This window comes from Schistocerca gregaria, chromosome X (genome assembly GCF_023897955.1).
Source record: "Schistocerca gregaria isolate iqSchGreg1 chromosome X, iqSchGreg1.2, whole genome shotgun sequence".
In the NCBI taxonomy this organism is placed as follows: Eukaryota; Metazoa; Arthropoda; class Insecta; order Orthoptera; family Acrididae; genus Schistocerca; species Schistocerca gregaria.
In genome coordinates this window covers 43,818,557-43,832,772 of record NC_064931.1, presented here as the reverse complement: position 1 = coordinate 43,832,772, position 14,216 = coordinate 43,818,557, and the positions used below count along the sequence as shown (strand labels likewise).

The 14,216-nt window shown below is 36.2% G+C and overlaps 2 protein-coding genes across 6 annotated transcripts in view; one reads left to right on the top strand and one right to left on the bottom strand.

The window, feature by feature from the left end:
- LOC126299504 (guanine nucleotide-releasing factor 2) overlaps positions 1–11,779 on the bottom strand; it is a 361,975-nt gene extending 350,196 nt beyond the window's left edge. For 2 of the 5 annotated variants that reach the window (XM_049991459.1, XM_049991461.1), the window contains exon 1: positions 11,548–11,717. In XM_049991459.1, coding sequence (XP_049847416.1) covers positions 11,548–11,584 — 37 coding nt within the window. In that variant the 5' untranslated portion in view covers positions 11,585–11,717. Of the gene's footprint in view, positions 1–11,547 lie in introns of all 5 variants that reach the window. The other 3 variants (XM_049991460.1, XM_049991454.1, XM_049991453.1) reach the window with 3 other exon arrangements.
- Positions 11,780–11,910: 131 nt separating this feature from the next.
- LOC126299503 (leucine-rich repeat-containing protein 57) lies at positions 11,911–12,809 on the top strand. The gene has a single exon (XM_049991450.1). It carries the CDS (start codon positions 12,012–12,014, stop codon positions 12,723–12,725), a length of 714 nt encoding a protein of 237 aa, XP_049847407.1. The 5' UTR covers positions 11,911–12,011; the 3' UTR covers positions 12,726–12,809.
- Positions 12,810–14,216: the final 1,407 nt, after the last annotated feature.

The window sequence follows — 14,216 nt, the reverse complement described above, 5'->3', positions numbered from 1 at the left end:
ATTTGGTTACACTGACCCGAAAATTAGTGAAAGAGCAAGGCATTCTTCCAGTTTTAGAAAGAAAAAAGGTGTTTAGGTATAAGTGAAGAAACAATTAAAAAGATCCAGCAGATTTTTTAAGATGATGAAAGCAGTAGACTGTGCTCAAGTTGCAAACATAGCAAAAGAGTTGTTATAAATGGAGTTAAAATAGCCAAGCAGAAACGACTAGAGCTGTCAAATTAAAATGAACCTTATGTAGTTTTCAAAAATTATCATCCTGAATGCAAAATTGGAAGGTCAAAATTTTGTAACGTCCACCCCAAGTGGTGTATTTTAGTTGGATCCTCAGGGACACACTCTGTATGTGTTTGTTTATATCATCAAAACGTCAAATTGATGATAGCGGGTGCAAAACTGAGTGATCTTAACTACAAAGAGTTACTAGATTTAATGGTCTGTGACACTAACAGTTATGACTGCATGATGAGTTTGCGTAATAAATGACCTGGTAAGGAAACTGTTATTGAATTGTTTCATGAATATGGTGAGGAAGTGCCAGACAGTATTACTTAGAAACAGTGGGTCACAACTGATAGGGCAGAAATGATAACAGTGATTAAATCTCAGGAAGAGTACTTTGAATCTTTAATTGATAACTTACAAAAACTCAAAAGTCACCACTATGTTTCTGAAATCCAAAGTAAGTTTTTAAAGGACAAAAAAGCACAACTTCATGAAACTGAATGCATAGTGCTAGCTGATTTTGCAGAAAATTTTACATTTGTGATTCGGGATGCAATACAAGGGTACCACTGGGTCAATGACCAGGCAACAGTGAATCCATTTATTCTCTACTTTAAAAATGAGAAAGATGAAGTTTGCAGTTCTTCAATTTTTCCAAGTGACTACTCGGAGCACAACACTTTGGCTGTACATATGTTTCAAAAATATGTAATAAATTACATAAAAGAAAATTTTCCCATAGTTGAGAAGCTGATATACTTTTCAGATGGAAGTAGTCATCAGTATAAGAACATAAAGAATTTTTCAAATCTGTGCAACCACAAAGTAGACTTTGGGTTGGAGGCTGAACACACGAGCATCCAAGAAAGGACTCAGGTCGTAAAACATAAAAGAATGCTTAAAGAGGAAAACAGTAATGCTTTTAAAAGTAAACTATCATCTGAGGAATGGCAACTAGTTCTTCAGCAAAATGGGTCTGCATAGAAATGGGCCAAATTTTATGATATTGTTTTACAAATAACACAATTTTTGCTGCCCAGTGAAAGAAATTAATTAAGTAGTAACTCAAGGCCAAAATGTAAAAAACACCAGACTGACTCTTCCAGCTAACATGATTAAACTCACGCTAAATATCAAGGATCTAAGTGTGCTACATAAGTCAACTAAATTGCAAATATTTGAAGATAAGTAGAATAAAGCTAAAACATAATTTCAGGAACAGCTCTCAAATTTAAGAAATCAGATCCCAGATAAGGAAATAGCACAGTCAACAAATATAGGGAAGACTTCATGAAATATAATAAATAGATATCGCAAAGCCACCCTTAAGTTAGATGCTCAAATTGGCAGAATCCAACATGAAGGAAACCATATTAATGATCCTGATAAAATCTGCAATATATTTAATGAATATTTTATATCTTCACCTGTGAATCCAGTTAATAACACAGATCTGACTCGGATGGTTAAGCCTTACCATAGGCAGGAAACTACTTTTGAATTTAAGGAAGGGAGTGTGGAGGGAATAGGAAAAAGAATGAATAACTTAAAGAATAAGACCTCATCTGGCTGGCATGAACTGAGTAGTATTATAATTAAAAAATGCAATAAGGAATTAGTTGGAATAATTACCCATATGATCAACAGTAGTATTAGGGAGAACACATTTCCAAATTTATTGAAGAAAAGTATAGTTAAACCTGTGCATAAAAAGGACCGAAAGAAGAGCTATCAAACTTCAGGCCCATACCCCCAATACCAATTTTTTGTAAAATATTTCAAATTGTTTTGTTGACAACTTATTGATTATTTCACAAAGAATAATTTACCAGCAGAAACACAGCATGGCTTCAGAAAGCATCACAGTACCATTATGGCAATTAATGAATTTCTCCACAAGGTGCTTGATGCTCTGGATGAGGGAATGCAGACAGCAGAGATACTTCTAGACCTTACTAAAGCATTTGACTCAGTGAACCATGAGCTACTACTTAGTAAATGGAAACTTACAATATAAATGCCACATCTATACAACTATTGATCACTTATCTAACCAATCGTAAGCAGTGCACAAAGCTGAGTTATGAAATTAATGATCAGGTCAAACATTTCCAATCCAGCTATGAAACAGTAAAACAAGGTGTACCTCAGAGCTCTGTCTTGGGCCCTTTCCTTTTCCTTGTCTACATTAATGATTTAGAGGCACCTCTGTACTCCCAATTAGTAAGTTGTGCAGATGATACCTCACTTTTGTTCTTTTGCAAACAAACTAATGACTTGACATTGACTGCAACTGATGGCTTAAGTCAAATAACTACTTGCTTCCATGACCAAGCTCTAAAAGTCAATATTTGCAAATCCCAGGTATTACTATTAACTGGGTAATTCATACTAAACCTGCTTTGATAACATAAGTGGCATAAAACATTAGACACTGACAAATGTAAATTTTTGGGGACATACCTAGACGAAAATCTTAGATGGGTAGATCATATCAATTTTGTATGCAATAAAATCAGCATTTCACTGCACTTAATTAGCAAACTATCAAAATTAGTCTCTGAACAAACATTAAAAACTGCTTATAATGGGACAATATTTGCATACATTAATTTTGGAATATAGGTATGGGGATGTGCTGCTGATACACACATGAACAGCATCCTAACACTGCAGAAAAGAGCAATCAGGACTATGCATCGACTAGTACACAAAGGTTCATGTAGGGAAACCTTTGTACAACATAAATATCCTCTCTACTATTCCACTCCTGAACAGCGAGCGGGAAAAACGAACACCTAAACCTTTCTGTTCGAGCTCTGATTTCTCTTATTTTATTTTGATGATCATTCCTACCTATGCAGGTTGGGCTCAACAAAATATTGTCGCATTCGGAAGAGAAAGTTGGTGACTGAAATTTCGTAAAAACGTCTATGCTGTAATGACTTCCATCCCAACTCATGTATCATATCTGCCACACTCTCTCCCCTATAACGTGATAATACAAAACGAGCTGCCCTTTCTTGCACCCTTTCGATGTCCTCCGTCAATCCCACCTGGTAAGGATCCCACACCGCGCAGCAATATTCTAACAGAGGACGAACGAGTGTAGTGTAAGCTGTCTCTTTAGTAGACTTGTTGCATCTTCTAAGTGTCCTGCCAATAAAACGCAACCTTTGGCTCGCCTTCCCAACAATATTATCTATGTGGTCCTTCCAACTGAAGTTGTTCGTAATTTTAACACCCAGGTACTTAGTTGAATTGACAGCCTTGGGAATTGTACTATTTATCGAGTAATCGAATTCCAACGGATTTCTTTTGGAACTCATGTGGATCATCTCACACTTTTCGTTATTTAGCGTCAACTGCCACCTGACACACCATACAGCAATCTTTTCTAAATCGCTTTGCAACTGATACTGGTCTTCGGGTGACCTTACTAGATGGTAAATTACAGCATCATCTGCGAACAACCTAAGAGAACTGCTCAGATCGTCACCCAGGTCATTTATATAGATCAGTAACAGTAGAGGTCCCAGGACGCTTCCCTGGGAACACCTGATATCACTTCAGTTTTACTCGATGATTTGTCGTCTATTACTACGAACTGCGACCTTCCTGACAGGAAATCACGAATCCACTCGCACAACTGAGACGATACCCCATAGCTCCGCAGCTTGATTAGAAGTCGCTTATGAGGAACGGTGTCAAAAGCATTCCGGAAATCTAGAAATATGGAATCAACTTGAGATCCCCTGTTGATAGCGGCCATTACTTCGTGCGAATAAAGAGCTAGCTGCGTTGCACAAGAGCAATGTTTTCTGAAGCCATGCTGATTACGTGTCAATAGATCGTTCCCTTCGAGGTGATTCATAACAGTATATTTCTTGTGTCTGTACAAATTAATAGCATTCTTTGTGGACCATAAAAATAATGAAACTAAGTGCTCTGATGTGCATACCCATAACACAATACAAAATGATTGCTTCTTCAGAAACAGAGCTAAACTAAAGACAACAGAGCATAGTCCTTGGATTAATGGCCAGATATGGTTTAACAAACTGTCCAGTGCTATAAGATACCACAGAGGTAAAGTATTGAAAATGGAATTAAAGTCATTCTTAACTCTCAAATGTTTGTACTCACTGACTGAATACTGATATTAAAATGTAGCTATTCTTAAATGTAGGCCTAACTCTTCTATCTATACAATGTACTATTCTGAGGTGACTGTAATATATATTATTTTTGTAACAACATGCTGTAAATTCAAATACCTATACTATGTGACTGTATGTTGCACTATGAAGTACTGTACCATATATTGCCATGTGCATCACCCGTAAATGGCTTCTTGTACATGTGAATTGCAAATTCCTACTGTTTGTACAAAAATTGTATAAAAATGCTATGATGTTTGCAAAAGCCAGCAGTTGGTAACTATATGCAAAAAAGATAGTAAATAAATAAATGGCACTTTTCTGCATCTAGCCATGGTAAAAATGCTTGTGATGGAGTAGGAGGTACAACAAAATGTGAAGTAAGTAAAGCCAGCCTACAAAGACCAACCACAGACCAAGTTCTCACAGTACAGGACATGTATGTCTTTTGCAAGGATAATATTAAAGGCATTACCTATATTCTGATTAAGAAAGAAGAAGTGGTTCTACATACGAAAACAACACTTCAAACCAGATTTGAAATCTGTATAGCAATAAGGGGAACAAGGCATTTCCACAAATTTCTTGGCATGGCAGAAAGTTAAGTATGTCAAAATAATATAAATGTTAAATTCAGTGATCTTTCCACTTTTTGTATATAATTCAGTACCGTACTTCAAAAATAATTGATTACATCCCACCAATATCACACATGTATACACAACAGCCACAAGATCAGTTGTAGAGTAATGTGAAATTCATATCTTTGTTCACAGTCAGATATCAATGTTGAAAATTTTGCAATACGTTGCTATCATATAAGTGTACAAACTATGCTAAAATCATATTTTTATATTCTGTCCCACCGGAGATAACTAAGCCCAAACTTTACACAAAATTAAAATTTTCAAATTTCAAAAATCCATAAAAAATTAAGGAAAAATCTGTAAGTGTTCTTGCCCTATATGAGGCTTGTAATGTATGATATCTAACAATAGGAAAAAAATAGACTCTCATAAATCACTCCTTGTTTGTTATTATAGGGCCTAAAAAGTGGATTTTTGAAAATTTGGATACCAAGCTTTGGAGGGCATTTTGACTCATTTTTTAATTTAGGGTATTTTGTGTAATAGACAATGTTGTAGAGGACACTTTTCTAAAAATAATCATGCCAACTGAAATGTTGTAACTTAACCCAGTGCAGAGATATTCATATTATTTGCTAATGCCTCTAAACTGAAACCTCGTCATGTGCTTATAAACGAAAATGGCTGCCATTCAGTAAAGGTGAAAGGTAAATTTTTTAAAAAAACTGCTTTGAACTTCTCAATTATAGGGTAAACACATTTAAAAAATTAAAATATTTAAAAATGGTCATGCAACCAACTTAATTTTTATTGGACCACTTCATTTGGATTGACCCTTTCAGGAGTGAGTAACAGCACCATTAATATTTAATTGCTTCTACAGATGATTTACAAAATAATGTTCTTAGTTTCGTTACACAGTTTGTTGTGGGCACAATAGTATATAATACTGTAGTGTGATAACAGTACAGTTTGGAAGATTTGGCATGTCACGTGACTGGGAAGTCGTCAAACCTATTACTGGCTGCCAATGTAAGTGTCAAGTGCAGGACAGAAAAGACGCAAGGTATCAGCATATGCTATAGTGGTAAAATCATAGGTCCCCGAAGCATGAGACTGTCCTACGTGTAATTCTGTTCACCATATGACACGGAGCACAGTGATTAGCACTGGAACATGAAAACAGCCACTGGACACTTGAAGTATGAAAATCGGTTGCCTAGACTGATTAGTCACAGAACATGTTGTCATATCGAAATAGCTGTGTATTAGCATGTGGAAAATCGCACAAGAAATGCAAACAATGGGCGAACAGAGTAAAATAGATGGTGGAGGAACTCTAATGTGGGGTTGTATACATGAAACAGGGCACTACATGCCTGCTATTTATGAATGACAGAGGAAAGCCACTGTTCGGTCATTCGCCTGCACCACACCAGCTGTCTATAAATACTCCCCCACCCTCTGCAAACACATGTATACTATATGAAAATTATAGAAAGAAGTAAGTTTAGAGCTCACCATTTCATCAACAGTGAGGTGCAGGCACAAGTTCAGTTTACTAATATTTCTAAAAGGCTACACTGATATGACCACATTCCTAAAGAACATTTCATACTAACTTGAATTTCTATTAGGCATTCATAGTCACCATGGCAGAATGTTTCCAAAAATCTCACTAAACAAAGTTTAGGCACCTGATGCCTACAAAGTGACTAAAAAATACAAAGGAGTTCCTAATACTCAACACGTAAAATGTTAAAAATGCACTTATGATGTCCTTGGCTATTACGTTACATGCCGAAATTGGTAATAACTCATGTGCTGAATGACAGAAATAGAATATGATGAATCATAAATCTATTGTTGGCAGTCAATTAGAATGCTAATTTATAATTTCCTATGGATAAACTGAAAGAACCAGAGGTTGTACAGAGTTTCAGGGAGAGCATAAGGGAACAATTGACAGGAATGGGGGAAAGGCCCCCGGAGTAGACAAGATTCCATTATAACTACTGACAGCCTTGGGAGAGCCAGTCCTGACAAAACTCTACCATCTGGTGAGCAAAATGTATGAGACAGGCGAAATACCCTCAGACTTCAAGAAGAATATAATAACTCCAATACCAAAGAGAGCAGGTGTTGAGAGATGTGAAAATTACTGAACTATCAGTTTAATAAGTCACAGCTGCAAAATACTAACGCGAATTCTTTACAGACAAATGGAAAAACTGATAGAAGCCGACCTCAGGGAAGATCAATTTGGATTCCGTACAAATGTTGGAACACATGAGGAAATACTGACCGTATGACTTATCTTAGAAGAAAGATTAAGAAAAGGCAAACCTACGTTTCTAGCATTTGTAGACTTAGAGAAAGCTTTTGACAATGTTGATTGGAATACTCTCTTTCAAATTCTGAAGGTGGCAGGGGTAACATACAGCGAGCCAAAGGCTATTTACAATTTTTACAGAAACCAGATGGCAGTTATAAGAGTCGAGGGACACGAAAGGGAAGCAGTGTTTAGGAAGGGAGTGAGACAAGATTGTAGCCTATCCCCGATGTTATTCAATCTGTATATTGAGCAAGCAATAAAGGAAACAAAAGAAAAATTTGGAGTAGGTATTAAAATCCATGGAGAAGAAATAAAAACTTTGAGGTTCGCCGATCACATCGTAATTCTGTCAGAGACAGCAAAGGACTTTGAAGAGAAGTTGAACGGAATGGACAGTGTCTTGAAAGGATGATATAAGATGAACATCAACAAAAGCAAAACAAGGACAATGGAATGCAGTTGAATTAAGTCGGGTGATGCTGAGGGAATTAGATTAGGATATGAGACACGTAAGGTAGTAAAGGAGTTTTGCTATTTGGGGAGCAAAATAACCGATGATGGTCGAAGTAGAGAGGATATAAAATGTAGTCTGGCAATGGCAAGGAAAGCATTTCTGAAGAAGAAAAATTTGTTAACATCAAGTATTGATTTAAATGTCAGGAAGTAATTTCTGAAAGTATTTGTATGGAAGTGAAACGTGGACGATAAATAGTTTAGACAAGAAGAGAATAGAAACTTTCGAAATGTGGTGCTACAGAAGAATGCTGAAGATTAGATGGGTACATCACATAACTAGTGAGGAGGTATTGAATTGAATTGGGGAGAAGAGGAGGTTGTGACACAACTTGACTAGAAGAAGGGATCGGTTGGTAGGACATGTTCCGAGACATCGAGGGATGACCAATTTAGTATTGGAGGGCAGCATGGAGGGTCAAAATCATAGAGGGAGACTAAGAGGGAGATGAATACACTAAGCACATTCAGAAGGATGCAGGTTGCAGTAGGCACTGGTAGACCACAACAACAACAAGAACAACATGGTCCATAAAAGAAGTTAGCTGGTATACTGTTGTATTATGTTAGAATTCACCCATTCTGCCAAAATATTTTGCAAATTAGAAAAAAAGAAAACATACCAGTAGGTTATTGCAATGGCGAATGGATATCTCAGGCTACTCTACACATAAACCAATTACGACAATCATATTTTAATGTTCAGACTTGTTGGCTTCATCATTTCACAAGGCAAATTATCACAGTTCACCCTCTCCTATGTCTTGAGCTATGGTAGAGGTTAGTCAGTCAGCACACCTAGTTTTATTCCATTCACATTTTCAACTAAATTATCAATTCAGCCTAACCAAGGCCTCAAGCTTTACTGCAGGTCAATTTGCCAACATAAAGAAGCTGCTGTACAGTCATCTACGAAATACAAAAATTAGTAATTAACATCAAAATTATTAGTAACACGATCAGTAAATGTTATTCTGGTGCTCTTCACATCCAAAACAAATGTAATCAATTTGTATCTTCTGCCAAAAGAAATCATTACATTCAGTGAGTCTCCTGGCTATGAAAAATGTCAATGAATTGCCGACATTAGCATACAACGCAAGAGTTGTGGATGACATAAGTGCACTTTAGCCCAACAGCCTGAAGTGAGTGAAAGCAAGTGACTTGTGTACAATAATCAGCATACACAATGCATGGTACATCAAAACATTTCACATATGTGAAGACCCACTATCAGCCTGGGCAGGTCTTTCAGGAACAGAAGCCTCTCTCTCTCTCATAGTCTACATCACACCAAAATTTGACAATCACAACGAGAAGAGTACAGATTCATCTGGCTGCAAAACATGTTTTTCATACTTATGTAGTCCAATAAGTGCCTTCATGTTGTTTCCTATACAGCAGCATTACAGAGCCATTCTGGCAGATCTTGTATGAAAAACATGGTCTAGAAGGAAAAAAACCTGCATTGCTAACTTCAGTTATCTGAACAGCTGATTTTCAAATGGGTTAACATTATCATGCACTGTATAATCGAGGTGTTGAGATATATTCAGGCAATTAATATTAACCACGAGGTAGTAGCTCAGGTTACAAATTTCCAGTCTTCTTGAGGGCATGCGCACACGTACACACACACATCAACAATACCCATATAATGTGGCCAGGTTTACTGCAGATACACCTTAGCATCATGGCAATGTAGCTGTGTGTGCATATGTGCTCTCAAGAACAGCACAAGTCAAGAAGATGAGCTATCATGTTTCAGTTCTTGTTTATGCACCCATCTACAGCTCATCATCTCCACTAAACAGAGAGTGGTTATTTTACTCTTTCCATTCTTTATATACCGCCCCCAAGATTTTAGTGTGATACCAATGGAACATAATAAAAGTCATAAAATTATAGGATCATAGACTAAACTATTTTAGCAATTTAAAAGTTAAATGAATAATGGAAAAGTGAAAGCTTTGGGATCTCGTACAACAAAACTGCACTAGCTTTCATAATAGAAATTAAAAGAATTAGTACAAAGACTGTGCCAATCAATCATGAGAACACCATACCATACAAACGATGAGCTACATGATGATTACTAAGGAACAAAAGATGGAAAATTGGTTAAACACGATGTTGGGACCAATGGACAAGGGTCCCAGGTAAACATGAAAAGGACGATAAAGGAAATCAGCTGAGACTTGGTGAGAAGTAGCCCTACTACTTGCATTTAGTTATTTAGGATAACGGAGAATACGTAAATCTGAACAGTCAGAACAGACTTTGAAACCCAATACTCCGACAAACTCCAGACATGAACTAATATGACAGGGCATAAAAATAACATGTTTATATGTTGCTATGCACTTTTCTTATACGATCCAAATTCATATAGTACTATACTGACAATTACACAGGAAGAATGAAATTGGTGCAAAAACCAATCGCTATATTCCTATTTGATTCATATAGGCCTATTGAGGACGAGAAATAAATATTCATAAATTTTTAGAGATTCGGAATATGGAGAAATAGCCCGTGAAAGTTGGACAACCGTTCTTTTCTAGAAAACTGATCCACAAGACACATAACAAGTTGGGCATTATAAATAATTCACTGAAAGTAGAAATGAAAATACTGTATCAATACAGGGCACCGTCTATTCAAATATAATGAGGAAAATGCTGTGGTACTGGTGATAATGGGTGTTAAATGGGAACACCTTCAACATAAACTTTAACAGTTGAATAATGCTTTAAGAAACTGATGCATGAAAAAGAAATACACCAACTATTACCATCAGAATATTTTGCAAAGCCCATACTGATTCAGAAAACGGTAGAAATTGAGTAGATTTACAAAGCGACTTGTCTGCATAATTTACAAAAGTTCGATGGTTAAATAAATATTAGGGCTAAGATTTCCGGTAACGAACGGGCATAAATTATTAATGATATTTCCCCTGCACGACATTTAATAGTTTGCGTCCCAGGAGTAATGGTCAATATTCAGGGACATGACAGGAACAATCATTCGAAACAAAAACGAGTCTAGTAAACAAGGGCTCTATAATGCATACATAAAGAGCTATGTTCAGTAGAAATTGCGTGTTTCACAGTAGTATGATGAACAAGTACTAATATCTCTTAAGGTATGCATTCCAGAACAATTGTTTACTAGACTTGTTTGCTTCGAATGGTCGTTCCTGTCATATCCCCGAATAGTCAACATCTCTCCTGTGACACCCTGCATATCTGCATAAATGAGAACATTTACTGGCGAACAGATTAACAGATACATCAACTTATTATAGACGGATAACTAACGTAATACGTATGGGGTAAAAATGTGGTTCAGCAAACGGCTAGGCATAAAACAAAAAACATCAAAAGATCTGACAGAATAGGTTCTTACTTTCGCAATGACTTCAAAGAAACCAGAAGTTATACAACTAGCAGCAGGTCATGTAGTCGAATTGTGAGAACTCATTTTCTTCGAAGTCCATTTCCTCACTTCACTCGTACTTCGGTGAATGCAACACTAAAGCTAATTTGACGTTCTGGCAACGTACTCACAGACATTGAGAGGTCTATGGGGAACACATACTCGTCTCGCACGGAAGATAATTACGCGAATTTGAAAAAGCTAATTCGTGGATCTGTATATTTTCAATAAATAAAAAACGACGTATACGACATTAAATTTACGGACATATCTACATGACACATACCTGACATATTTTTTTCTGATTTTGGTGTAGCGGACATTGCAGCTGCTCTTCCCGAATTCTTAAGATGTTTCGGTGTTGTTGATACATTCCAAGATCATCCCTTTTCGCATATTTATTCAAACGTCAACACATTACAGCAATTAACTACTCCGTCCACCGCCATTTTGCATCCTAACAAATGTGGCGCCACGAAGTGGCAACTTCTTGCAAAAACAAAATAAAAACAAAAAAACAGATGAATGAAGCCAGGCCCAGCAGCAACATATCGATAGATTTGCGATGCCAAATGTCGATATTATGAAATAACAGGCACGTATTTCTAGGCGCATCTGACGTAGGGAGGCGTAACGGGGGGACAGATATGTGATGTTCATCGTGAATTTTAAACACCTACAAAGTGTCAAAAATAACCTCAGTGTGTTTAGTTTTTCCGAGTTTGTTAGTATTTGCTGTAGCACGTCAATATGGGAAATTCTGGGTTGAAACAGCATTACGAAACTGCAAAAAAGACTGGTGTATTGAAGATTTCTGATGGATTGGGTGATTTTCCAGCTGGATTTAAGCAGTTAGAACCTCACCTTCGAGTACTAGATCTGGCTGGAAATGTGTTTACAAGTATACCATCCGAAATTAGCGCTTTTAAAGCTTTAAAGCGTTTAAATTTTAACCAGAATGTGCTGAAGTCTATACCTGATGAAATTGGAGACCTTTCGAAGCTTGAATGCTTGTCTTTGAGTACAAACAAACTAACTCGTATACCGCCGTCTATAGCGCAGCTTTCTCATTTAAAAGAAGTGTATCTCAGTGAAAATCGGATTAGGGACTTCCCAGTGGTATTTTGCAAATTGAAACAATTGGTTATGCTTGATTTATCCAAGAACAGAATCATGCGAATACCCGACGAAGTGCAAGACCTGCAAGTGCTTGAACTTAATCTGAATCAAAATCAGATTTCAGAAGTGTCAGAATCCATCGCAAAGTGCCCACGTCTTAAAACTTTGAGACTCCAGGAGAACTGCCTACAATTAAATAGTATACCTAAAGCAATTCTGACCGAGTCCAATATATCAATGATTGCTGTAGAAGGAAATCTGTTTGACATGAAAAACTTTATGGAACTAGAAGGATATGATGTATATATGGAACGTTACACAGCAGTAAAGAAAAAGATGTTTTAAAACACGCTTTATCATCTTTCCTGTGACAGAGACCTGCACATTAAAAAGATATATTAAATTTGACCTTTACAATCATTATGAAATGCGTGGATATGCGACAACTGCTACATAAATAGTTACATCCAACGATTTTATGCACAAGAAACTTGTACTATAGCAGTGTGATATTTCAAGCTTAGAAGCAAGAATTTATATGTCTTATTGGACTTCGGACATACATTCCAATTTGAATAATTGTTCTGTGGCATTTTTCATAGTTGGCATGTGAGATATGCACATAATACCCACCAGCTGAGTCATCAGAGATGTGTGTGTTATAGAATACAGCTTTTCTGTATGTGCCTTGCAATTTTTGTTATTTATAACAAAAAATGTGTTAAATATGAAGTGAACTTAGGCTTTATGCAACACTACAGGACAAACTGGTATCACAACTATTATTTCTTATTCACATTCATTGGCTTTGTCACCTTCCAGCTGATCCTAGACCTTGTGCTATGCTGCAGATAAGGCTGTCATCACAATGAAGATTTCGAGGAGGACACTGTCACACACTAACCATTATCTACACATCACTGGAAATGTTACATTGGCAATAGTGGCTCAGAAAACCTTCTGTGCCACTGTTGGGCTTACAGTTTTCTCTTTTATGGTATTATGATCCTCCTGTGATTTAAGTAGCAAAGTGCTTAAGGTCCAGGATTTTCATTTCCGTCCCAATTCCTATCCATTCTGAACTTCAGATCATTCTCCAATAACCTTATTCTCAGTGGAATTTTATATTATAAAACGTCCTTCTTTTTATAATTTTCATTTTATTTTTCCTCTTTGATTTTCTGCTTTGTTGCAAACACTATTTAAGTCACAATACCATAATTACAAATAGTTTGCAACTGTGTGTCTGAGAGAGACAAGATAGTTGCCATCTTATCTCATATTTGACATTACCATTTATTCAGAAGATTTTTTATTCATATACTGCTCACGCTAGCCTTAAAATATTATTGGAATCTCAATTTTATACAAATGTGGACTGCAGTGTTTTTTATGTTTACATGAAAATTACTGTGGTTTCAATATGAATGGTAATTATTTTTGACAGTTATGTAAACTGACTCCTCCTCCTCCCCCCAACATATATGTTACACAATGAGTCATGAGCATTAGATTACCAGAAATTTAATTACATCAGAGATTTTGAATTGTTATCATGTATGTTGACAGTAGCTAGTAAATTAAGGTAGGAGGGGCATTACCAGTACTTTATGTTACACTGATGAAGTCAAATTTATAAATATGAAAAAGAAAACAAAACTTTGTAATTTTGTTGTTGCATTTCAATCATTTTAATTCAAAATGTATTTACATCTGTTTTTAGAAACTGTGCTCATGCCATATGTATATAATGTTGTTTGAATTCTATTGACTATATTTTAAATTATTACCAATCATTGCCTGTTGTTAAGGATACTGTGTAATACAATTTTCTTT